This window comes from Pteropus medius, unplaced genomic scaffold (assembly GCF_902729225.1).
Source record: "Pteropus medius unplaced genomic scaffold, Ma_sr-lr_union100, whole genome shotgun sequence".
In the NCBI taxonomy this organism is placed as follows: domain Eukaryota; kingdom Metazoa; phylum Chordata; class Mammalia; order Chiroptera; family Pteropodidae; genus Pteropus; species Pteropus medius.
Window position 1 is genome coordinate 703566 of NW_024341754.1, and position 26101 is coordinate 729666.

General features: G+C 45.5%; 2 protein-coding genes across 12 annotated transcripts in view; one reads left to right on the forward strand and one right to left on the reverse strand.

Annotated features, from left to right (window-relative positions):
- Positions 1–1111: 1111 nt before the first annotated feature.
- Positions 1112–4630, reverse strand: MRPL52 (mitochondrial ribosomal protein L52). Of its 7 annotated transcripts, none has more exons than XM_039851939.1 (5): positions 4217–4376; positions 4066–4126; positions 3923–3990; positions 2039–2103; positions 1112–1647 (listed from the first exon to the last, which is right to left on the reverse strand). In XM_039851939.1, the coding sequence occupies exons 1-5, from the start codon at positions 4353–4355 to the stop codon at positions 1495–1497; spliced, it is 486 nt and encodes a 161-aa protein (XP_039707873.1). In that variant the 5' UTR covers positions 4356–4376; the 3' UTR covers positions 1112–1494. The 7 variants fall into 7 exon arrangements, with proteins under 7 accessions (XP_039707873.1, XP_039707884.1, XP_039707894.1 ...); XM_039851950.1 differs by having other exon boundaries at positions 4066–4123; positions 4217–4337; XM_039851960.1 differs by having other exon boundaries at positions 4232–4272.
- Positions 4631–7636: 3006 nt separating this feature from the next.
- Positions 7637–26101, forward strand: part of SLC7A7 (solute carrier family 7 member 7) — a 30435-nt gene continuing 11970 nt past the window's right edge. The window contains exons 1-3 of one of the 5 annotated variants that reach the window (XM_039851876.1): positions 7637–7734; positions 10445–10566; positions 15077–15619. In XM_039851876.1, coding sequence (XP_039707810.1) covers positions 15121–15619 — 499 coding nt within the window. In that variant the 5' untranslated portion in view covers positions 7637–7734; positions 10445–10566; positions 15077–15120. Of the gene's footprint in view, positions 7735–10444; positions 10567–12148; positions 14010–14368; positions 14450–15076; positions 15620–19107; positions 19807–26101 lie in introns of those variants that run through there. The other 4 variants (XM_039851903.1, XM_039851895.1, XM_039851886.1 and 1 more) reach the window with 4 other exon arrangements.

A 26101-nucleotide genomic window follows, 5' to 3' on the forward strand; every position in this document is an offset into this window, starting at 1 on the left:
GAACCTTTTGTCCCTTATTCTTGACAACCACCTCTGTTCTGTCCCCCCCGCCTCGCACCCCTAAAGCAACAATAACAAAACTCAGCTACCCACCAACAAATCCCACAACCACACTGGTCCCATCCTTGTAGAAAAATGTGTTCCCTTTATTTCACCATTTGCAGTCTGGCTGCTCCTTAAATTAGGACTGGCTGGGGAGGGAAGGGGTGCAAGGCCATGGAATCTGGGGAAAAGCAAATCAAGTTTGATGAGTAGTTAGAAAAGAGATTGGAAGTTAGGACTTTAGAGTTTGGTTCTCTACACTGGAAAAGAGGTAATTCCTTAAAGGGTAAAATCTCCTTCAGGGACTGACAAGTCTCTGAGAACAAAAGGTCTGGAGGTAAGCAGGGAATGGGGAGGGCACGCTAAAGCTGAGGTTGGGAAAGGGAGACAGATAAGAAGTTGAGAACTATATCTGGAAATCCAGCAAAACAGAAGCAGGAAAAGTGTGGGAGACAGAAAATTCGACCATCAGCGAAATCTAAGACCCAAGAATTACACTGGTCAGCTAGAGAGGAAGGAGGTATTGGGGGTTAGAAGGGAGGGAAAGAAAGCAAGAGAAGGAATAACAGAGGCTGGACAGAAATTAGGTCAGGTAGGAAGCTCCAGAAATCCTAGAGATCCAAGAACTAACACAAGTTTGTGGTATAAGAATGGAAAAAAGTTCAGTGCTCTGTACTGTAATGGGAGCAAAAGTACTTTCCCCACAGAATCCACAGGAGGAGCCATGATCAATTAAATGAAAGGTTTCTCGGGGTCTTGGGGGCAGCTAACAGGTTTGTGGAAGGTATATGGGGGAAACCTATTCCCCAGTAACTGTTTGAAGACTGTGTACCTCCAGCGCTCCGTACACAAATTGGGGTCAGGAGGACAAACTCTCTCTCCAACCAACCTCTGGAATTCAGTTTGAACCATGGAAACCTCAGGATCCAAATCTTTAGAACATGTAACACCCAAGTCTGGTTCTTTCCATGTCAGCCTTCCCAGTGCGGGTATCCTCTTGGGCTATGTATCTGGTTTAGAAAAACTGATACCAGTTGCTTGTCAAGAAATGGACCTCAGCTGGAAAGTCTTTTTCATCAAAACATTTATTAAATATATAACTGCATACAGCCTGAGCTGTGTATGGGCTCTTCAAGGCGTGAATGCCTGGCTAAAACGAAGAAAACTGCTGCAACTTTTCCACGTCTGCAGAGTAGCTACTACTCATAGATGGGCCAGTCTTATAACATGCGAAGGAGTGGATAAATATCCTAGAGCAAGATTCTGCTGACCTGGAATGGAGCCAGGTGTGAGGGCACTGAGCCAACCCTTCCAGGCAGTGATCTTACTGGTGTCCATGCTTTTGCTCTGAGGATAGACAGGGAAAAGGCTCTCCTCTGGCTGGGATGACACAACTAGGTGACTGAAAAGAAAGCCAAAGAGAGGCTGGGGAAGGGAGATAGGAGTTGCTTTTTATTGACTTGGTAGTGAGGTCTGCAGTACAGCCCCTTTAGGTTTAAGAGCATTTTTCTGCTTCCTTTCTTCTTCCTGCAACTTCTCTTGCTGCCTGAGCTGCCATGCCTGTAATCCAGCATCCATTTCCTGTGACAACAGCACAACTCGTCTCTGAAACAGATAGGAAAACAGTGTGGATAACATCTGGGGCTTGAGCTCTGTACCATATATCCTTTTACTCACAGATCAAAGTCAGAGGTTTCAGCTGGAAAGTGACACTGCTGACTGGGGAAGGGGCGGGACCAGGTCCAGGGTTGGGAAGCAGGAGGAAAGCAGTAAAATGTCTGGCAAAATGTCTACGACTGGTTCCTGTCCTAGGAGTGCCCCACTCTATTCCTCCCTTCTCACAGTACTGTTAAAATCTGTGGCTGTTGAAATCTTGGCTGTTGAAATCTTGGTACATGTTAGCTTAGGTGCCAAAACAGCTCAAGACAAATTATGATTTAAATTTTCTCCCTCCAATAACATGCAGGTTGCCCTGGGTGGGGCTCTAGCCACTCACTGCAAACTTCTCCCTTTGGGCTTTTCTTCGAAGCTGGCCTTTCATTGGAGGAGCTGGGCGGCCATCTGCAGATGGAAGTGAGAGAAAAAGCAAATGTTAGACATGGACTGTAGCACCTTGTGAAAACACTGACAGAAATTAGGGAAGAACCAATCTCTAGCTCCTTTTCTCCATTTCACACCCTCTGTAGCTTAATTCTCCTAAAACATGTTCCTCCTTTTCAAGGGTGAATTATGCCCGGAACCACCAAGAATACACTCCTAGGCATGTTCCTACTCTATTTCATTCACTTCTCAATAGCTTAGAATTTAAGGTCCTTCCCGACACTGAATCTCCTGTTTTATTTTAAGAAACCCTCCACTAAATCTGATCACTGTTCTGCTCACCATGAGTCTTTGCTAAATTCCACCTCACTCCATGAGACCCATACTTCTTTACTTCCAGCCAAATTCTCATCCTTAGGTCCACCTCCAGCCCTACCTGTCCCAGAAACCCTTCTCTAACCTCTTCAATTCTCTCTTCTGAAAGAAGTGCATATAAATCAGTTAATATTCATCTATTTGCCTTGGGACATTTATTGTACCATTGTTTTTAGCCTTAGCCATCTCAAATCCTTTTGAAAAGAGGCAGAGCACTGACGTATTATCATTGAATTTTTAAAATATCCATACTTAGTTTTCCCAGCTAGACTTTAAATTCCTTGGGATCAGGGACTGTATCGCTAGCTTTCACTGTAGTGCAGACACATGAGCACATATGAAAAATTGCATAAATATCTGCGGACCTGCTAAAAAGATGCAGTATCTCAAGTAGTTTATAACAGAGATGAAGAGAAAGGGCACTTCCAACAAAGAAAACAGTGAAAACACTCCCCAAAAGTTTGAAGATGGATAAGAGAGCATTTATTAGTAAAGGGAACCAGTACTGTGTATGCCAGGTGCTTTACATTGGTTGTTTCATTTTATCTCTCCGAGAACCATATGAGGTAGGTATTCTTCTTTTACAGATATATAAACTGAAATACAATTAAGTAACTTGTCTAAGACCCATAAAGTTAGCAAGTAGAGAAGCCTGGATTAAGAATCGATTCCAGTCTTCCTACAGTAAGTAACAAGTAAAAAAAAAATCTTCGCCTCTCTCCTCCAAGTATTTGATTAAACAGGATAACACTCCTATAAAACTCAATAGAGTATTGATACTCAGGATTCCACACTGTTGAAGAAGGCCTGACCTCTGCCCACTTCTAGTCCTGGCTTTGCCATTACCTAGTGGGTGATAACTTTTGTAGACCTCAATTTTCCCACCTATAAACTGGAGTTCCATAGGGAGCTGTGGAGTGGCTTCAACTTTTCTAAGGTCCCTCTCTTCTACAGCTTATATTTCTTTTCTTTCTTTATTTTTAAAGTAAAGGGAAGAGAATTTTCTGAAGGGAGCCCACCATCCTCAATCCTTACTTTTATAACCCTTTTTCTGAGTCGCTCATTTAGGCAGCTTTTTAAGGAGCTCTTCCTGCATTTGGTACCAAATTCTCAAAAATGGACTCACCACACAGAAGGGCGGTTCTTCCTAACTTTTTAAGAACCACGTCCCCCTTTGAGAAACGTCAAAGTCTTGTCACTCCCTTCCCTGGGGGCTTCCCAAGTCAGAATTGTCTTCTGCTTATCTGCACAAGCCAAAAAGATCCCGTCTAGCTTTATTGTCCATGGGCGTAATTTACAAAATAAACAATAAGGCTTCTTCCCTCCAAATCCAAATATAAAGTTCAATACATTGTCCACTCAGATACACCCCAACCTTGACACTACGTCCAACCCCCGCTCTGTCCTGGGGCGTTCTCTCTGGGTGAACCTCTCCGAAGTAGTTAACTGCCAGATCAGCGCTCACCCGCGTAAGACCAGTCTGGGAGCTCCGTAAGGGGCCCGTAGCCGGAGGGGCTGGCAGCCAGGCCCTGCCTGGGTGGAGAAAAACAGTCTGGTTAGGACATAGCACATCTCTGGCTCCCCAGGTTCCCCCAAACCTGCACTCACTGGAGTCGCCACTGGCTGCCCGCCCGAATTGCCGCGCTGCAATGCAGCCTCCGGATACCTGCTGGGAAACCAGGGCAGAGATGCAGTCAGCTCAAGGGTCCCAGGCGCGCCCCCGCGGGCTCCCGAGCCCATGGACCCTATATCTACTTACTAGAGAGCAGAGTACCTAAAGCTGCCATGCTGATGCCGAGAGGACGGAAGTGGGCGTGGCTCATATGGCCACGTGAGACTCTGCAGAGGAAGCAGGAAGCCGCCATCTTGAATGTGGTTTTCGCCACGGGCCCCGCCATCTTGGGTCATTGTACGGAAGAGAGGGTCAAAACTGCGGATGGGCTTTGGGAAAGAACGGTCGTTCGGCGTATGCATCCTCAATGGTGGTTACATCTTCAGTGAATGTCGTGCCTTCCCAGACTGAACCGTTCTGAACTGTTTCCCTGACCTTCCTGCAGCGGTTTCTAGTCCTCTGAGATTTATCCTTTTACCTCAGTGGAGTAACATACATGCTACCTCATTCTATCTTCTGCCGCATCACTGTAAAATATTTTTCCCAGCTTAAGAGTCAAACCTAGAGTGAATCAGAAAGTCCGGGTTTCAGTGCTCACTCATTTATCCAACAAAATTGAAGAGCTTCTATGTGACAAGCACTGTTTTTGGCGCAGGAGATTCTATGGAGAGCAAGACAGACATTTTGATACAGCTTTCAGTCTACAGAGAGAAGACAATGATCAAATAACCACATATTACTGTAATATGACAGCTGAGATGCATGCTGAGAAGGGAAGTATGTGTTGTTTGTGAGCATGTAATGGAAACGATCTAGAGTAGGCTGTCAAGGCCTCGAAGAAGTATAGGGGCTTAGATCTGATTCCATTTTTGTAAGAGATACCATAACATCGTCTAATATAATCTTTTCAGCAACCATGTGAAGTAGTTACTAATAAGTGGCAAACACAGATTTATGACTCCTTCCCTCTTTTTTTCTTTTATTACTTCCTTGCCTTGGGAAAGTCATTTATCTTTAATTTTTTCATTAAAAAATAGCTTAATATATCACATTTGTGCAAACATTTTAAGAATGATAATGTATGTGAAAATGCTTTATAAACGGTGAAGCTACTACGAAAGTGCCCATTACTGTGTTCTAGGCTAGACACTTAAACATGTGCTGACTGGGGGAATGTGAGGGAATGGTGTAATGGCCTATCTTGAAGTTTATCATTTCCTTCTGCAAGACTGGGAAGTTTTTCCACAGGAGGTTGCTCTGAGCTGTGCTTTGAAAGAGGGGAAGGGTAGATCCTAGTTTAAGAAGTAAAAGCAGCTGTTTTGATAACAATAAGAATAGTATAGGCCAGGGCCGAACTAGAAGACATGAGAATAAAAGAACCTTGGCTATAAGCCAACAGATGGGCCCAAAAGCTAAGCAAAGGAAATAAGACAATATAGTACCATTATCATCTTACAATCGAATAGTTCATTTCCACTTATCAAAATACTTCTACATAAATGATTTCATACAATTTTCATAATAAACCTGTAAAGTAGATAAGACAGTCCGGGAAGCAATCATTATATAGATTGCTTGTAGTTTTTAGAGATCAGGAAATTGAATGAAAATGTGGCGGTGAATTTACTGTTTTACAGTTGTAACAACTACTGAGCGACACCTTCCCCAAGTCGGGATCTCGTGCCTTTGGCTGGTTCTGAGATAGATAGCTGAGGCAGACAGTACTGGAATCCCATTACAGAGTTTATAGTTGAGGAATCAAGTAGTAGAAGCCAAAGTCTGGAAAAATAACCTCAGTGTCAACAGTCAAGATCAACAGGAAAGATGACAGGCTGGCACTACCACCAATGTTACATATTTATAGTCTTCATAGAATTGAACCAGTAACATTCCTCTATTCTAGTAGCTCACACACTAGGGGGATACCGCTGATCTACAAAATCACAAAAAAGGATACATGTGTTAAGGTGAACAAATAATGTGTACAATATGAACCCCACATGCAGGAGTGAACACATGCAATACTTTAATAGATGTGTGAATCAAGGAGCTAGAGCTGGAGAACTCTGGGGGCAGGATGGGAAGTTTAAGAAAACTGGGAAATTTGGAAGGGGAAAGGTCTTTGGAAGGAAGACAAATTTAGCCTTTGACTCAGTTAGTTTGATGTGGCAGGGGGACAATCCATGCATTATAAATAGCAGGAAATATGGGTTAGGATTTTGAGACAGAGAAAGAACACCAGTGCTGACAGCTAACGTCATCGGCATTCTCAGAGACCTCATGGAACACTTGCAGGGGAGGGGTCTGGCACTTGGACAGCACTCCTCAATGACTTCATCAGATTCATAAGCCACAGGAAAGCAGCTTTAGCATCCCAAACTAGATGTCTTTCAACCTCTGGAGTTCATCTGGCAAAAGCCAGAGTTAAGAGCAATGGGAAGCAGCAGGAATCTGAACTTCATGTCTTCTCTCTTTTTAACTCCTTTGCCTCTCAAGGACATCATGGCCTGTATTTGGCTTTAACATTTGGTTATCAGCTCATGTTTTTGTCCATTATGTTTATTCAAATATCCTTCTGTCATGTCTGTATACAGTGACTTTTTTTACAAGTGCACTGTTCTGGGAAATTAGGGGCTTTTTTAACCATTTTGATGAATAATGATGATGTTGGAGAAAAAGCATAAATGAAGCTGGCTCTGGGTTGCCAATTCCACCTCATTTGCATCCTCTTCCCCTTTTTGAAGCTTGTGACCAAATTCTAAGGTTTAGGAAGAGGGAACTATTTGGGAAGTGTCTTATTTCATGTTATCTTCCCTCTTAGAGCAGCTCAAGATCAAATCACTGTCACTCCCAGCAAGAAGTGTGGGAACTAATGGCTGTAAACCACGCACTCACACAATACATTCCTTTGCATATTATTTTCTTATTACTTACATAATTTATTGTAACATATTCCTTTTCTTTTCCAATGGCTGTCAAATCCCTGCTAAATCAGTACAGGCTAAATTCTGCGGTAAATGACCCAGCTTCAAGATGGGTAAATTATGACCTCAGGCTACACTCTTTTTTTCTTGTCTGATAGCTGGGAAGTCTCTTAAAGCTGTGTGCCTTTCCACCAGACTGGTCGTGAAGGTGGGTGGCTCTCTGTGAATCTCTGCAGAGTGGCAATGTCAGCTTTAAAAAATGCCAAAGCTGGGTTGTCTAAAAGGTATATAAAAGGAAATTATGTTATTTACGAATTACCTTTTAGCTTTAAAACGTGGTGAAGCATTTCCAGATCCTTTTTCTTGAATTATCCCAGCAAATCTCTCTATTGTTGAGACCACACTGCTACTAAGATTCTTCAGATGAAAGGTGCTTTGGTGACCCAGCCTCCCGGCCACCCTCAGCCCGGAGATTTTTTGTTAAGTGCTGCCTCCTGGCGGCGCCTCTACTGCTCGACACCTTCCTGGTTTAGTGGAGACCACTTTCTCTAATTTGAGATCTGGAAGCTGATGCAACAGTTCCCCAGAGGGGGCGGGGAGTTGAGAACCTTGGTGGAGGGAACGCCCTTCCGGGAGACCCCTCCCTGGCTCCAAGCGGGCGCTGCTCCCTCTCCTCACCCCCATGGGGCTTTGCAGTCCAGAGTCCCTCCAGAGTTTCAGACGAGCGTCTCGGGGCTAGAGGTGGGGTTGCCAGGGTTTGAGGCTCGCGCTCAGACCCTCGTCGGGCTGCCAGCTCGAGTTGGATTGGGAGGGAGGGAAGAGGAAGCTGAGCGTACCTGGGGCGGAGGACGCGTCGAAGAGTAGCCGTGGTCATTTTCATTTCTCAGGGCAGCGCACCTGTGCCAGAGCGAGGAGAGGGCAGGGGAGCGGGCTGCGGGGTCTTTTGGTTCTTTGCACCCTTCGCCGACGCCCACTACAACCCACTCTTCTAGCGTTTCCTGGAGCCCAGGAGGGGCGGGACTGGTTAGCCAGGTAGAGGGAACGGCAGGGGACTCCGGGTGGAGTGGGGTGCTTGTCCCCCAAGGTAGAACCCGGTTCGGCCTCCGCAGCTACACCTAGACACCAGGGACCACCGAGCTCTTCAGATGGACATGGAGGGCAAGGTCGGGGTTTGACGGAAGAGCTAGGGCCTGGTACGAGTGGGGGCGAAGAGGGCTTGAGGGAGACGGGGCGGCGTGAAGAGCCAGGCTCAGGGAGAAACACTGAAAGCCTAGGTGGGTGGGTGGGTGGGGGTTGTGGGAGAGGGGGGCAAAGGTGAAGCGTGGCGAGCCCGCTGGGTGGGCGCGGTGGGGGTGTGGGAAGGGGTCGAGGCCCTCCGGGAATGGCAGAGACAGCTGAGGGTGGGGAACCCGGGATGGGATTCTTGGAAGAGTTCACGCTCAAGCGGTTCCACTCTTCTGGAACCCACCTGCGTTTGCGTGAACTTGAGCGCTCGCCTCCCTCCGCCTTCTCCTCTGCACTTTCACCGCTTCGCGGCGGTCGCACTTTGCTTTCGCCGCATCCAGACGGGTCACCTGAGCTTGGGTGTGGGACCGAGTACCGAGAGCTTTCCTGAAAGTGGAAAGCACGTTAGATGAGGGCCTTTTGTTTGTTTTCCCATTAATGAAACAAAAAAATCTGTTTTAAACCGTTCTGGCCCTCCCAGTAAGACTGAAAATTATATCCTCCCCTTCCCTTCAACCCATAACTGTCAAAAAGAATATCTCCAATACTTCTTGTTTAGGAGCCAGAACAGCAGCAGCATAGGTGGGCCTGAAGGGCAAGTTCAAGGACATTCCTAGATCCCAGCCAGCTGGGAAATCAGTTTAGGGGGAATAGAATTGTTCATTCATTCATTTACTCTTCCAGCAAACATTTCTTGACTGTCTATATGTACCCTGTACTGGCTATAAGGGTGAATAAAGCTCTGGTGGTGCTTGCATTCTAGTGCGGGAGGTGACAACTAACAAAGGAACTCCCGGTGGTAGTGACTGCCATTGAAGAAAACTTACAAGTTGCTTCTTCAGAGACTCCTCAGGAAGGCCTCTGATAGGGTGATGTTTAAGCACAGACCTGAATAGAAGAATGAAACATCTCAGGGAAGATTGTTTAGGCAGAGGCAACAACAATTGCAAAAGGTCTTGGTTGGGAGCATGTTTGTGCAGCAACAGCAGGGAGGCCAATTGTGGCTGGAGTGGAGTGAGAGAGAGCAAGGGCCAGAGCTGAAGGTCAGCTTTAGACTTCCTAAGACTTCCCTCTTTAAAATTTGGACTTGAACCGAGTAGATTAAGGGGCAGGCCAGCTGGGCAGCAGCCTGGGTCTAAAAGGGCACTAAATTATTCTTGGAGTAATTCAGACATTTGGTGGCAGTGAACTCTGACTTCTGTCTATGTCTCTTGGTGAACTATAGGTTGGCTCCTATCCACTGAGAGATCCTTAACAATTACTTCCTGGACCTCCTGCCTCCAGAATAATCTTGCAACACACAGGTAGAGGTATAAGTTGCATGGTCTAGCCCTGTGACTGGCATTTAGTTTCCTAAAGGCAGCAGTCACAGCTGGAATCCTGAGAATGCACCATGCACTATAAAGTGCCGCTCCCTAAGAGAGATTTATGCTCTATCCACATTTAAATGGTTTAATATCCCTACGGAGAAGTTGTCTGCTTCAGAGAGTTGTATGCAGTGAATTCATGTAATAACTTCTAATTTTGAATAGGAAAAAAAGCTAGCAGTTTTTATTCTGAGAAAATATTTGCCCACTTTCATTAAATAAACATTCAACAGGTATTTAAATAATTCTAGTTCAAAGGGGTGCCAACTCATTAGCCCTGTGCCAGGGCTTGCTCAGACCCCCTTGGCTGGCCTTTCTTGGCAACACTCACATCACCTGAACCAGTCAAGAACGGAGCTGTGAGTGAGCTTGCTTAGTGTTTGGCTGTGCGCTGGACTGTACCCCTATAATTGGCCTTCCTTGGCATGCATTGCTTTGCAAAGGTGCTGAAATGGCACTGAGATTCTTGGGATGGGACCGCAGAGGTCTATGGATCCTATACCCTCTGCGGGACCAAAGGACAGTATTCATCGCGTGGGAGATGCACAGGAAATGCAATGCGGGGAGGAGGAAGGGGGAGGGGAATTTGTAAAGGGCATCCGGAGGGCACAGTAAGTCGCTGGGAGAGCTCCAGTGCTCAGTAAATGTAGGGCAACAAGGAAGTCCAGGGGCTGAGGTAGGGAAGAGGAGGAGCCGAGATTCAGAGTGAAGAAGGTGCCTAGAGGCGGGCAGGCATGAGGTCCTCTGGGTCCCAGCTCCAGCCCGTCCTCCTAGCTCCTCCCCGCTGCCGGCCAGAGTCACACATGTGTTTTCCTGTTTTCCATTTCGGTCCGTCACCCTCTGCCTTTTCTGCTTCTCAGAGTCAACAGCTGCTGCAGCTCCAGCCATACCACGGTGCCCCTTCCTAGCACCTTCCCCTCCCCCTTCCCCCAGCGTGCTGGTAGCCCCTCCTCCTTGAACCTGCCCAAAGGTCTCTGGACAGGTAAGAGGTGGGAGACGGGGGACAACGGGTGCGAGGGGAAGTGCAGGAGGAGGATGGAACGAGAATCCTGAAAACTGACTGAATAGAGACCCAAGAGCCTCTTATTTCCTGGTCCCAACCCTGGCCTTCCCTAGGCAGAGCCCTCTGCCCAGAGATTTCAGCCCTACCTAAGTGGTAGACCTGGCCACAGAAGTAAACAATTTCTTTTTTGTTTTCTTTTTTTTTTTTTTAAGGGACGGTCATAGCCACAGTGGAATATAGAAAACCAAATGGAGAACTGAGGAGGGAGGAGCTGAGCTTCCAGCTTAGGGTGATGGGGCAATCTAGCTGTACCAGAGTTTATCTGTTTTCTGTTGCTGTTGTTAGGGGAGGTAGCACAGACTAGTTGGAGTTAGAAAGGCAGGGCATAGGGTCTCTGGGGGAGAAAGTGTCTGTTTACATCTAGCTCCCTGAGCTTGACAGACGAGCCAAGACCCTGAACTGTGTGCTGGTTCCTGGAGGAAGTGTCTTTTGGTGTTGCCATTCATGGGTAGGGTCAGGGCGAGGGGCTCCACTGGCTGCTGTGCCAGGCAAGGCATGCTGGGGGCCCTGCTGCCTGCATTTCCTGAACCCCTGAATCTGAAACTTCTCCTACAGGCTATAGGATGAGTGTGTTGTCCTGTAATCACTAGATCCTGAATGCACTTCAGACAGGGGAAGGAGACAAAGGATGCTGCGTATCAGGAACATTGACATTTCATAGGGTTCCAGACTCTGCAGAGTTCTTTTGTAAAGCCTGGGGCAGAAGAGCCCTTTAGAAGAGGTCCTGCCTGTCCCACGCTGCCTGACTGGTGGAAGCTTTAACCCATGAGCTAGAGTCTCAGGGAGGAATGGGAGCTGCCAAAGATGGTGCCTTTCTGCCCATGGTTCTGGTGCTAGGTAGTGATTGAGAAAAGAGGGGCTATCTTTTCTGTGAAGGACCGCCCCCTACCCCGTTTGTGTGGGCCAAGTGAAGAGTAGGCTAGGAAGGAGGTTCTACCCTTAGCCCTTCCTGGTCAGGCCGCTAGGGTATGCTGTTTGCCAGAGTTTGGGTTTCTGTCCCTAGATTCCAGGACTGGGACTTCACTTTTCAGATCCTACTAACCGGGAACTAAACCTGACACTCTTCTCTCCCCACTTTCCCTCACACGGTCTCCTTCCTTTATCCCTCCTTCATTCCCCCCCCTTTTTTTTAACGTCCCATTAGGACACATGCCCACCCCTCGGTGCCAGTGAATTTGGTCTTAAAAGGGCAGGCGTGATGATGTATTTCCGCGTGTCTTGTTTGCTTTAGAAGTGGGCACCCTAGCAATTGCAGTGCTGCCAGGAGGACTTGTCATTGCCTGCAAAAGGATGAGAAAGGGGAGGAGCACCAGGAAGGAGATGGACTTTGTTGGATAGTCTAGGCTTCTGGCTGAAGGAGGGCAGAGGCTTTCCTTTTTAATTTAATCACACCCTCCCCCAGTTAATTGATTAGGGAAGCATCTGAAGAAGTCCTAGAGGCTGGGTAGGTTGGAGGGGGTGGGAAGGTTGGGGTGTAGCACAGTGCTAGTTAAGAGCTTGGGCTCTCTTGACTAGCCTAGCCAGTGCCCTCACTAGTTTGGCACTCTGACATGGGACTTAGCACCTGCCTTAAGGGGCTGCAGGGAGGACTTAATAAAGCATTTAGGTGCTTAGCAATGTGTTTGGCCTGGCTAAGTGTTCAATAAATGACAGCTATTATTATTATATTTAGGAGCATTTAGGGGGGAGCTGGAAGAAAAGAAGTCTCCTTTGGATGGATTTGTTGACTTAAGAATGGTCCAAACCTGTAGAGAATTATTATGAGTTTGAGACAAACTGACAACATATTCTGGGGAGCAAGATCTCAAATGCTCCCGAGAATAACAGTTTTACAGTTTCTTTTATGCATTTGAAATTAAAGAGGGGACCTTAGGAAGATTACACGGAGGTGGGAGAAAGCAAGGCAGGGATCAGATTACAGGTTAAGATTAAGTGCTCTCTTGAGGGTGATCATCTCTTAGAAGGAGGCCCCTGAAGGGCACCTACATGCACAGAAACATCTTACAGGGCTTGCTTAAGTTGAAGATAAACCTTTGACCAAAGAAGTTATATGCCTGGGGCATGACTACCCATCATGACCTGCCCTGTTAGGAATTTATGATCAGATTACCCTGTGAGGTTACTTTCCATAGAATCTCTTTCTTCATCCACAGATTTCAGACATTTGTGAGGGTGGCTTAGGAGAAGCATTTTCTCTGAGAAGGCCAACACGTGGATCCCTCTCTCCGTGAAAAAAAGAGTTTAAGGGGCTAGGATGGGATGGTGTACAGTACAGATAAGGCCCCCTAGGGTTTTTAGATCTTCATTCTGTGGTTTTAGAATAACCAAAGAGGTTTGTTTAGAAAGGGTGTGAGAAGGGACAGATAGTTGGATTTCAGAATGGATAGAGTGTATGTCTTTCAGTACAAGGACTCAAAATACCAGTTTTAAATAGACTGTAAAGGTGGAATAATCTGTGATTTCCAAAAAATATTCAACTTCTTTCTGTTCTGGGCTTGTCCAGGATAGCTCAGTGAAATCTTATTTCCTCATATTTTTAGGAAATCGGAGTAAACTTGTATTTGGGAACAGTGTTTATAGGAATTATGCTTACCCCAAAGATCCTAGTATGTTTTCTTGAGGATGAAAGGTCACACGTGGGTGTGCGGATGCAGCCAGAGTTTTGAGTGTCATTTCTTGACCTTGTTTCCTTGGAAATAGCTTGAGGCTCAGCCTTGGGGTAATGGACCAAGTTTAGGGGCAACCACCCCTCAATGTGTGTGAGGAAGTGTGCAGAGTTCTCTTAGGACGGTCAATCACGAGATGCGTGGGTTGCACTCACATTTCCTCTAATCTCAGCTTGTGAACAACCATTCGTGTCACATTGTGCAATTCTCCTGCCTTTCTTGTTTGAGAAGAGAGAGAAGTAGCCTAGGGTGGAGCCTGAAAGACTAGGAGAGAGGGCTATGCATTCTTTCTTAGCTACTGCCCTGTCCTGGAACAGGCCTAATTTGCTCTGGGACAATTTGCCCTGGGCTGCAGAGCGGCACCAACCTGATGGTCCTTTCTTCTGTCTTCTGTCAAAGGAGATCCCTGAGGGAGCACCTTCTTATCACAGAAAGTGCTGAGCCCAGAGCTCCTAGCTGCCCTTTTTGCGGAGGTGAAGGGCTAGTGAACCTTGGACCCAGATAGTTGCTTAATACTCCTCTCCCCCGCCCTCACCCCCTCCGCCCTTCCTGACTCCTTGATTTAACTTAAATTCATAAGCACTTTCCTAGCCATTCTTTTTTACTGCTGGCTGAGAAGGAGGAGCCGTCAGAACACAACTCTTTGACCTCCGCTGGCTGCTGCCATCGCAGGAGCCTGCTTACACTCTTGGCCAGGTAGTGAGTGTGCTTCCCACCCTCTCCTTCAGCCCTATTCACTTGCCCGTACCCCCTTTTGCTGCTGCGGTGTCCAATCACTTCTTCTCCCAGTGCCTCTAAGCACTGATATCTCTCCATCTGCTTGGCGAGCCTCGCTTGTCTTTCTCTCAGCTGTCTGCTGCTCTGCGGTGCCCAGCATCAGCTGCCCCTCTTCAGCTGTTTCTTGGCCTCAGCTTTGGGTGCTGTCTGTCCAGCAACAAGTCCTATTTGGATAGTGGTCATCAGCTGACTGCAACCATTTCTAGGTTAGGCTATACATTTGGATCACACTTCTCTCATTCATACTTTTTGGGTGATACAACTATGCCGATGTGAAGGATTTGATGGCAGGAGTTCTGGAACGCTAGAGACTGGGAAAGGAGAAGCAATGAAAAGAGAATAGCCTGTCTTCTTTCAAGGTGGAGTGGGGCTGCTGGGGCCTTTGCTAGAACTGAAGACTTCACCTAAGGGTTGTTAAGGGATGCTGCCTGAGTAGGGGAATAATTGTGGGTTTCCAGCAAGAGATCTCTGAAGTCTTTAAGTTTGCCAGAGCTAGCTAGTGTCCTTGGGGAAAAAGAGCAGTGTTGTGAGGAGAACCCACAGATTATTTGCTTGTAAGGTTGGTTTCTCCGGTTGCATCTCAGCACAGGTGACAGACAGGTGAGCCTGAAACTGGAGGGAAGATGGACTTTTTTGGAGTAAGGCTGAAAAATGCCAGCTCAAATCATAGTTACACCTGGGAACTGCCAGATTGCCTAATCCTCCTGTCCCTTATCACAGCAGACTTAGATAGAACCATGGTTTATTTTTCTATTTTGTAAATCAGGTAGGCAGCACCATCCTCACAATGAGAGACAGATGCTTTCTCTCTGGGGATGAGTGCCTTTCCTTAAAAATTCAAGTTTGGGTTGTTTTGTTGAGCCAGTATGAGAAGAAGAGGTTAATGGGAGGTGGAAGGCAAGAGAGAGTTCTCTGACATGGTGGATGGGAGAGGGTTCTATGCAATTGCCAACCACCTGATATATATCTCCATCATTCTTTCTTAGAGGGCAATGCCAGAAAGCTGGTGAAGTCTTTCTTCTCCTCCGCCATGGTTGACGGCATTAAGTATGAAGTGGCCTCCCAGCACGTTGGGGATGCCACCCCATTGGATGAGAAGACCTGCTCAGGGCCCGAGCAGGTGAAGCTGAAGAAGGAGATCTCGTTGCTGAATGGGGTGTGCCTGATTGTGGGGAACATGATTGGCTCAGGCATCTTTGTGTCCCCCAAGGGCGTGCTCATGTACAGTGCCTCCTTCGGCCTCTCCCTGGTCATCTGGGCTGTGGGGGGCCTCTTCTCTGTCTTTGGAGCGCTTTGTTATGCGGAACTGGGCACCACCATTAAGAAGTCTGGGGCCAGCTATGCCTATATCCTCGAGGCCTTCGGGGGGCTCCTTGCCTTCATCCGACTCTGGACCTCTCTCCTCATCATTGAGCCCACCAGCCAGGCCATAATCGCCATCACCTTTGCCAACTACATGGTACAGCCCATTTTCCCTAGCTGCTTCGCTCCCTATGCTGCTGGCCGCCTCCTGGCTGCTGCCTGTATCTGTAAGTGGGGCTGGGGCAGGAGATGTTGGGTGGAGCGCCAGGGCAGAGGCCCACATGTGAATCCAGTCAGCCAGTAAGAAGGAGATGGAAAGGAATGCATGCCTCTGACAAATGCTTTTTTAAAAAATTATTTTATTTTATTTTTTTAGGCGAGGCAATCCTTGGTTGACCTTACAGATTGCAAGGACCTTGTCAGTTTACGATCCCTTATTTATTTATTTTTTTTATGCCGACACCATCTGACCTTCCTAGGTAGTCTCCCATCTGAGTACTAACCAGGTCCGACTCTTAGCTTCCGGATCAGGCGGGATCCGGCTTGTTCAGGGTGGCATGGCCATAGACTTTTTTTTTTTAAATTAATGTATGCCTTGTGTGAAAATTTGAACAGTATCAATGTATAGAACATTTTTTTTTACCTTCACCCAGCTTCTCATGGTAAGCATCGTTAGCAGTTTGTGTGCTCTTCCTGATTTTTTTCTTGCTCCTTCAGGAGATGTAGTTTTGTTCTTTTTACAAAAATGGGAGCATAGTATACATAAAATTCTATCGTTTGCTTTTTCCCTACTATTTATCAGTGACATTCTTTTCTATTATAGATCTACTTAAAAAAATACTTCATGTTATTCCAAGTTAATTTTAAGGATATTGTTTATTTAACTAATCAGTCTACTGTTAATGGCCATTTAAGTTGTTTCCAGTTTTTCAATCTTACAAATAATACTCCAGTGAATATCTTTTTGCGTATGCATGAGTTTCCACTGTGGGCTAGATTCTGAAAACTGTTAAAGATGATCTGGTAGGTTGACTTACTGGTGAAACTAATTTTAGGATCTATCAATTTTGGGGGCCCCTTGAATGTGGGTATTTAGTCACATTTTGTGTAGAGTAAGGGTTATTCTAAGTAAAATTTCTAAGTGGCTGCATCCCCTTAAACACCGGAATTTTCTTATTTCAACCATCTTTGTTGAAATCTCTTTAAAACCAACGATGTATCTGCTTGTCTAATAATGTGATATTTCTTTTGATGACTTGGGGTTACTATCACATGTCTCAATTCTTGTATGATTATGAGGCCTTCTCAGGCCACCAGGGTAGAGATGAATGTTTGCTTCTTCATTGGCCTCAGACTGCTGGCCTGACTTCAGTTCATCAGGTTTTATTCTTTTATGATTTCAATCTCTGTCATCTCTGACAGATGTCATTCCATGATTCTGGCCTCATGTCACCTCCATCAGTCACCTTTTTTTAATTTACTGCTTCTAATTTGGGAATAGAGATGTACTCCAACTCTTGTACACCCACGTACACGTACACATGTACACCCCTGTACAAATACGTGCAAAGTAATCGCAGTGATGATTAGTCTGCAGAGATCCCCAGTGAATAGAAGACAGAGTTTTGTGCATGGATTTCTGGCATATATTTGAGACAACTCTGGTAAAGTGAAAAGTGCAGCAGACTTTTATTTGAGGCTGGGCTCAATAGCTGTGTGGCCTTAGGCAAGTCGCAGTGACTGTTTACTTCCAGGCTACTGTACGAATGAAATCAGATTCAGTGAAAACCAGAAATCATGACTTAAATGTAACATATTGATAATTATTATGATAATTATTACTATCTTTCTTGGCTGCTTATGGGACTTTGTTCTATCTCTAATAAATTCAGAAGCACATAGAGATCTGGGAGAGGTTAGGAGGGTAGCCAAGATTGTGAGAATTTAGGGACATATGATTCATGAGTTTCTTCCTTCAGCCATTGTTTAATGAGCACCTAGGACAAGTCAGATGCTGAGAACTCTGAGGACATTCTGTCCAGATACAACCTATGCAGTAATATTCCTATCTAATCATAACCCTTAAGGAGAAAACCAAGTAGTCCAGGAGGGAGACAGACATGTTAACAAATAATTGTCATGCAATATAATAGGTGTGGCGGCAGGGGCACCATAGGAGCAAGTGGGACAACTTTCTTCTTGTGGGGAGGAGAGCTTAGGAAGATGTTACAGAGAACACAATGTTTGAACTGAATTTTGAAAAAAATGTCCCCTAAGACATTTTTCGCAGGGATAACAGCATGGAAAGAGGTGTGGAGGTGCCAAAAGGTACAGACTGTTCAGAGAATTGCAGGTAGTTGGTAGGACTGGAATGTGGAGTAGGAGATAGGGCAGAGGCAGAGATTGGAAATATAGCCCAAGGCCAGCTTAGGGAGGGTTTTATATGGTCCCTTACAGGTTAGACTTTATCTTGAAAGTAAGGGGGAGCTATCGATTTTAAGTGGGGAAGTAAAATCAGATTTGCTTGGAAGAACTCTGGTGGGCATGTTGAGAGTGTTTTGGAAAGAGGCAGAAGGTAGGGAGACCAGTTTAGGGAGCTGAAACCTGAGTCCACATGAAGTGTGGGCAGGACCTTTGGAAGGGAGATGAGGGAGTAGATACAGCAGTAGTATAAGATGGAATTTCTAGGACTTCTGGATGTGGGGGTTTGTGGGAGCTCTCAGTGGTGATGCTAAGGATTCAACTTGGACAGATGGGAGGTGATAGAGCCTCCATCTGAAGTAGGGAAGGCGGGCTGAGTGATGAGTCAGAAGAGACATCTGGGGCTTCTGCTGGGCTGCTCATGAGACCCTTCCATGAGCAGCGCCTTCCCTCGGTCATCATGACCCAAAGTTGATCTTTTTCTCACCAACTGATTCTCACCTAAAAAAGAGGCTGTTGTATAAATGGTAATGTTTATTAATGTACAATAATGAGTGTACATGTATAATTTCTAATGACCAGAAGGCATGTGTTCATTCTCAAGGCACCTGCTTCCTAGTACCGGCGTCACTGGGAAACCAATCTAGTAACAGGGAATCGCTTGTGGGGTATGGGATGAAAGAAAGGAAGAATGTTTTGATGATTTGCTGAATATGGTGGTTCTGTATAACATGGAGCTAAATGGTAGAGCCCCTGCTGAAGAGAACTATGGTGTAGTGGAAATGGGCAAAAATAGTCAGTTAAACATACTGTGTATGGTTAAGTGCTGGGAGTGGGTGGAGTGCGACTTATTCAGGAGATTATTTCTGCACTTGACACTGAAGGATGCAAAGGAGTCAGGGGGTAGGGTGAAGTACCCACTTAGCATGGCCTGCGAGGCCTACTTTATCTGACTTCTTTCACTCATCTCAGACCTTTCACCCTCTCTCTGCTCTGGCTGTACTGCTTGTCTTGCTTTTCCTCCAGTTTGCCTTGCTTGTTCCTGTTTTAGGGGTTTTGCAATTGAGACATTGCTTGTGGGGCAGAGAATTAGAATGATTATTGTTCCTTCTGCTGGGAAGGCTCTTTCCCTAGGTGGTTCAGAGCTTATTACCTCACTCTGTTCCTATCTTTGCACAAGTATTACCTTACCAGAGACCTATCCTATTTAAAATGGTGACTCTCAGTTTCCCACCTTTTTTAAAAAAATAGAACTCATCACCACCTGACATTAACTATTTACTTGTTTATTGTCTGTTTTTCTCTCTTGAGTGTAAACATCATGAGAGTAGGGACTTTGTTTTGCTCACTGCTGAATCTCTGGCACCTAGAACAGTGTGTGTTGTGTGCTAGGAACTCAGTAAATATCAGTTAAATGAAGTAGGGGGCAAGAACGTTTTAGGCACAGGGAAAGGCAATGTAAAAGCACAAAGGTGAGAAAAAGTATAGGGTGTGGAGTGTGTGGGGAATTGTGGGATGTGAGGGGACAAAGGAAGGTTGTGGCTAGAACATGAGGCAAACCTAGGGGATTTAGAGTTTATTTTAAAGCATATGAGGAGCCATTGAAGAGTTTTAAGCAGGGGACATAAGAGCAAGGCTGGAGGCAGAGACACCAATTAGGAAGCTTTTGTAGCAATCTAGGCAGGAAATGACAAAAGCTCGAACTATGGCAGTGGCAGTGCAGATGTAGCTTATTTAGGAGATGGTGTCTCCAGAAAAGGACAGATAGGAGAGTGATTTAGAAGGTATAATCGATACAACCAATGACACTTAATGAGATGTGTGGTATAGGAAAGAGGTAGGTGACAAGGAAAATGTCCAGCAGCCTGTAAGTTCTGTGCCACAGGGACCAAGCCTGTCTTATGATCCACTGTGTCTCCAGCAGAGAAACAAAGAGAGAAATTCGATAAATATTCCTTGAATGAAGAGAAGAGGTTTCTGGTTTGAGCAACTGGTAAGTAGCAACATCATTTACAAGTAGGGGAGGATGGAATCATGTTGAATTTGAAATTTATTTGTAGGGTAGTAGGTGGATGTGCCCATTGGAGATCAGGAAAGAGATAGGGTTGGAGACTGAGAATTCAACAAATATTCATGAAACACATGCCACTTTCCCAGTGCCAGTCATTGTCTTTATGGAACTCTCATTGGGTGTGTACACATGTGTGTGCATGTGTTATGTTTGTGTGTGCTCACGCATGTGTGCGCACATACCGGTGGCAGGTCTAACATGGGCAACCCAACACAAGATTACCATGGATTATGATGAGTGTTGTGATTTGTGAGGCACAGGGAACCACAAGAAGAGACCTGAACTTGACTAGGAGTTTAGAAATTCTTTGTAAGGAGGTTTAAGGTGACACTTGAATGGTGAAGAAGAATTAACCAAGAGTAGAGAGGGAAGAGGAGCATCTCAGGTAGCAAGAACAGAACGTACGAAAGCTTGACGACAAGAAAGGACATCTTTAAGACACTGAAAGAAGTTCGGGGTGGACTACAGTATTGAGTTTAAGGTAAGCAATGTTGAGAGTTGACTTGCAGAGGTTGATGGAGGTCGTAGGATAGGTTTTTCAGGGCTTCATAAACTCTTTGTTATTATTGTTATGAAACAAATCACCTAAAGTGGGGCAGTTCTGGCTCCGGGTCTCGTGATGGTATTCAGATGGTATAGTGGCAGGAGTTGGAACAGGGGGGTTGCTGAAGAAGATGGGGACTAGCTGGGCATCTTTATTTTTTTTCCAGTCAGGGCCTTTCCATGTGGTCTTTCCATATGGGCTATATTGAACTTCCTCACATAATGGCAGCCTCAGAGCAATCAGACTGTTTACTTAGCAGCTGAAGGCTTCAAGAATGAGTGTCCCAGCAAAGCAAGAGGAAGCTGCATTGCCTTTTATGACCTAGCTTCTGAAGTCACATGTGTCACTCCTGCTATATTCTAGAGGTAGAAACAGTCACAGAAGACCATCCAGTTTCAAGAGGCACAGACTTTACCTCTTGATGGAGCGTCAGAGTCACATTGTATGAAAAGCATGTGGGATGGGAGATATTGTAGAGATATCTTTGGAAAATACAATCTATTGCAAGAACTATATTTAGGAGTTTGGTAGATTTCGCCTAAGGCAATGAAAAAACTTCAGGTTTTTGAAGCAGGAGAGTGACATATGTGATTTAGATTTTAGAATTTGTGGATTTTTAGAAAAATTACTTTGGCTTTGGTTTGTAGGACTGAAAGTAGGGAGACCAGTTACAAAGCTGTTGCCATGATCCTAATGAGTGATGATGGTGGCTTGGACTAGAGCCATGTTTTGGGGAAGAGGAGACTGGTTAAGACTTGGATGCTGATTAGATTAGGGTAGAAGTTTTTGATTATGATAAGATGCCCAGATTTCTGACGCAGGCAACTGGGTGGTTGGTGAGGCCAGTTTCTTATAGGGAGAATTCTAAAGGAGTAGGTTTGAGAGAAATTGATAGATAGGTTGAGTTTGTGCCTGGTGATGTCCAGTAAGTAGGTGGTTGGATATTCATATGTATCTGGAATCATGAGAGTTGGGCTAATGATATACTTTTGGGAATCATCAGTGTGTACATGGTAATTGAAATCTCAGTAGCAGATGAGATGATCTTGGGACAAGATGTAGAAAGGGAGGAGAAAAGAGCTTAAGACAGCATTCTGAGTAATACCACTATTGAGGGATAGATATTCTGCAAAAAGGTGGAGACGAAGCACCTAGAGAGATAGGCAGGAAATGGGAGATGGTATGTGGAAGAGAGCAATTTGAGGAGAGCAACAGTGTCCAATTTGCTAAGTGGTCAAGCTCAATAAGGAGTGGAGTTGCTTGGATTTATCAACACGGATGTCGTTGGTGATTTTGAAGAGGCATTGTAATCTCAGGGCATTGAGGGTGGAGTCAGATTTCAGAGTTTATTCATCCAGTGAAATTTGAGTGTCTACTATGTGCCTAGTTCAGGGCTCGGTGCTGGGGATACAAAGATGACTGTTACTCAGTCTACCCTCTTGTAGCTCACAGCTGATGGGAGAGACAGTTATGTAAACGGCATTAGAATTAATGCAGTGTGGTTAAGTATGAGGATGTGGGAGCCCAGAGGAGGGGCTGTATACCCAAGGGTAGCCTGTCTGGAGGAATTGTTAAGTAAGATATGAATGAAACATCACTCGGAATTGGCAATTAGGAGATCAAGGGAAACGCTGTCAGTCTTTTCAGTGGAGTGGTGGAGTGGCGTCAGACAAGGGAAGGGGAGGGAATGTAGATGTACTTTTTGAAACATTGACTCTGAAGGCAAGAAGGGTAGTTATTAGAGGGAGGGACCAAGATTGAAGTAAGAGTTTATGGGAAAGACTTAAACCTGCCTTCGGTTGGTTTGGGGGCATATTTCTGGAGAAGTTGGTTGAAATATTATCACCCTACAATAAGGTCTTCTCCAAAGCCGGATGCTTGGGTGCCCTGAGTCATCAACTCTCTCCTGAACAGAGAAGAAGATTCCATCATCCCTTTGGGGACAGCAATGCATGATGGTTAAGAGCATGGAATCAGGTCGGTTAAATTTATAAACCTCAGTTTGCTCATCTGTATAATAGGCTGGCTACCTCATAGAGGCATGAACTATATTTCTGTCGTACTTTCATCCTTTATTTATTTGTTTGTTTGTTTGTTTATTTTCCATTTCTTTCAAGTATACAATACATTGGTTAGACATTTATATAGTTTGTAAAATGATCGCCCTAATTGCCCCTTCTCTCTTCTGGTTTTCCACCTAGCCAATATGCTAACTACATTCCCTATGCCATGCTCCCCATCCCCGTGATCATCTATCAACTACTGATTTGTACTTTGTCCTTTTTTATTTAAATGGTGACAATTTCAAGAGAGCAAATATGGATTCTGTTCCCGTCAGAGTGGCTTGCTGTCCCTTTATAGGCATAATCTTCCTTTAGAACTACCAATGAACTACAGCCTTAGATAGGCTAGCATTGCTAATAGACCTTGAAGTCTTTTACCGATTATTGCTTAGCTAAAATTTTTTGTACATGTAGGTGATTTCACTCACTGCTGATTTCATTGTCAAGGTAATCACATGTTGCCCTCTCTGCCAGGAATTCTTCTTCTTCTCCCTCAACCCCAGCACCAGCTTCTGTACACTCAGTCCAGATAACAGTGGTCCTGGTGCCCACCTGCAACCCCTTCACTGCCCCAGCCTGGATGGGTTGTCTCTCAGTGAACTTCATATTTTCTTTCTTGTGGTTGTCCATGTTCACTTTTCTGTGAAGGCTGGGGACTTGGTCTTAATCACAGAGCCCGTACAGGGCCTGGAGCACAGTGGGTGCTCAATGCATGTTTGTTGGATGGATGGATGGATAGATGGATAGATGCATTAGTTCTGAGTTCGGAAGGAACCTTGCTATTCTGTCCGGGGTACTGTAAATGGTTACTTTTCCTAACTAGAGAAGTTTGCAGATGGCCTATACGGAGGCTGATTCTTCTTCTTCTTCTTCTTCTTCTTCTTCTTTTTTAAAGAGTTCTTTGAGCTTGCTCCAGTTCTCTGCAGCCAGAAACCCCATTACCCCAGGGGAGATAATCTCATTCCCAGTCTCACAATCCTTGAATTTAAATAGGGAGGCACAGGAAGTGGTGGAATGTATACAAGCTTTGGAGCTGGCCCCTGGCCTGAGTGACCTCAGTTTTCTCAATTGTAAGATAAAGATAAGACATTTACTTTTAATTTTATAGTAGCTCTGAGATCAGAAAGGAGGGCTGAGACTCTTTTTCCTCTTTGCAGGAGAGGTGGAACTTTTCTCTTGGCAGAATCAGAGCTAGGTATCCAGTAGTCCAGCTTTCCAGCTGCTCTTTCTTCAGAGCTGACATGCTTTGGCCCACTGTTAGCAGTCTCGTGAGGTTCTGCTCCTGCCTTGTCTTGCCTACATTTGTCCACCCTGTGACATAGTTTTTTTGGTCTAGTTTTTTGCTTTTCATTAACAGGACTTTTAACCTCCTATTAAAATGTATCTTCAGTCTGCCTACTGTATTGGTCAGCCAGCAACACATATTCAGGGCCCCTGTGAAGAGTCTACTGTAGTCTTTGTGTCTCTGACACTTGACCTTAGTGACTTGCATGTAGTAGGTGCTTCAGTAAGGGTCAGCTGGGTGAATGAACAGAAGACATGGTTCTAGATTCAGCTTGGCTGAGAAGGGCACTGCGTGCTTTTGGCTTTCTGTGGGGTGGTGGGGTGCTGAGGGCCTCTATGGGAACTGGGCAGAGGGGAGGACACACAGCTCATCCTGAGTCTGCTAAAGCTGCTTGTGGAGTGAAAAGGACTTCGGATCTCTGTGTGTTTGTCTGAGAGCTGTGGCCACGTGTCCCATGCAGCTTCTCTTGATACCAGAACAACTGACTTCATGTACTTGTGGCTAATGAGGTAGAACAGCCAGATGCTGGGCCCCCAACTGATTTTTACCCTTTGAACTTCATACTTGGAAGCTAATTATCTCTCCCAGAGGGGTTTTTCAAGAGCCACTTTAAGTTAGGGGTGGGGGAAGCTTTCATTTCATGTTCCACATTCACAGCAACAAACAGGCTGAAGTCAGAGCCTTGGGTTCTTTCTGGTATGGGGTCAGTGTGAACTTTGGAACAAACTCTTCACCAGCAGTGATGAGGGTAGAGCTCTGTGCTGGTTTGATTCTCAAGGCTCTTCGGAGGTTCACTCCCTGTCTCTTTCTTTTTCTGTTCTCTTTCCCTCTGCCTCAGAAGAGACTACTAAGGGGATAGCCTAGAAGAGGTCAAGGAAGGAACCTATCGACAGTGGGTCCCAACCCTGGCTGAATATTGGAATTGGGGTTTAAAAAAAATACTCATGGCCTCTTCCCCTCCTTCCCTTTCCTCTAACCAAATATGTCTGTACCACTGGGTAGAAAAATGAGAACTGGCTTGGAGAATGTAAATTGAAGCAGAAAGTTGCTGCTGAGGGGAAATGATGGGGGCCTTGGGAAGAGAGCTTCTTAATTGTCACCATGCTTTAGGATCACCTGGGAGCTTTGAGAACGTGCTGATGCCTAGGTTCTACCCCGGTTTCTAACCTCCTTGGCCTGCTTGGAGCCTGAGCTCTGGACTTTGTTAAAGCTTGTCAGGTGAGGCCAGTGTGCAGCCAGGATGGATAAGGTGCTGAGTTAAGTGAAGGGTTTAGTGTTGTTCTGCATGTGATTTCCTAAGGTAACACGCCCAAAGCAGGCAGATCATCAGACTCCCCTGGGAAAGCCCTATCACAGACCCTCTGCATCAGAACTCATGGGGTGGAACCTGAAAGCTGCATATTAACCTTCCTTAGGTGAATCTGATGTGCACTCAGGCTTGGGGTCCTATTTCTGAGGACCTGAACTGGATCTAGCTGAGGAAACCAGGAAGGATCCAACTCACAAGGACTAGCCAGCTTTGAGAAGGAAGCAGATAGAGTAGTTTCATATGAGAGCCTGCAGGTGAAGATTGCTTGCTTGCCTCCTCAGCATGGTTCGGGGCCATGGCCACCAAAGTGCTGACTGAGTTCCAGGAGGCAAAGTAGGAAGAATTTGATCCAGTGACCCATAGGGTTTATGCTTGCTGTGTCTTCTCGTTAGATGCTTTCACCCATGATTCCTGAGTAAGCAAAATGGTTCTCTAGCCTTAAAAGGTAAAAGACTTTGAGGATCATCTGCAGGAAGCCAGGAAGAAAAAGTGATTTTTTAAGGTGTAGTGAGTATCCTAAACCAGCATTAGACAATACAAACAAAACACGCAGTAGAGAAAAGGAGGAAAAACTTGAAGTGTCTGGCTTAGGTAACAGATCTGAGGCTTTTCAGAGAACTTAAATCAGATTCTTCTGAGGAAACAGTGGTAGAGTGTTCTGGAGAGAGACATGTGGGTATTAACAGGCTCAAGCATATCAGTGAAGGGGCTTGGCTACCCCCAAGCAACGTGACTCTGACTACATGTAGACCAGACTAATGCAGAGACGTGTGGTTTTCCTTAAGCACATGATGAAGAGCTTGTTTATTTCAATTAAGCCCACAGACTGCTGTCCTTCTGCCTCTTAAGGGATGAATGATATCACCAGTCAGAAGACACCTGAGATGTGTCACTGGTGACTTTGAAGTTCAAGATAGTGACCTGAGTGGCAGGTGGAATTTTCATCCCTCTGTCAATTGAAGGCTGTATATGTGAAGGAAAAAAGAACAGAGAACAGAGCGCCTGACTATAAATCC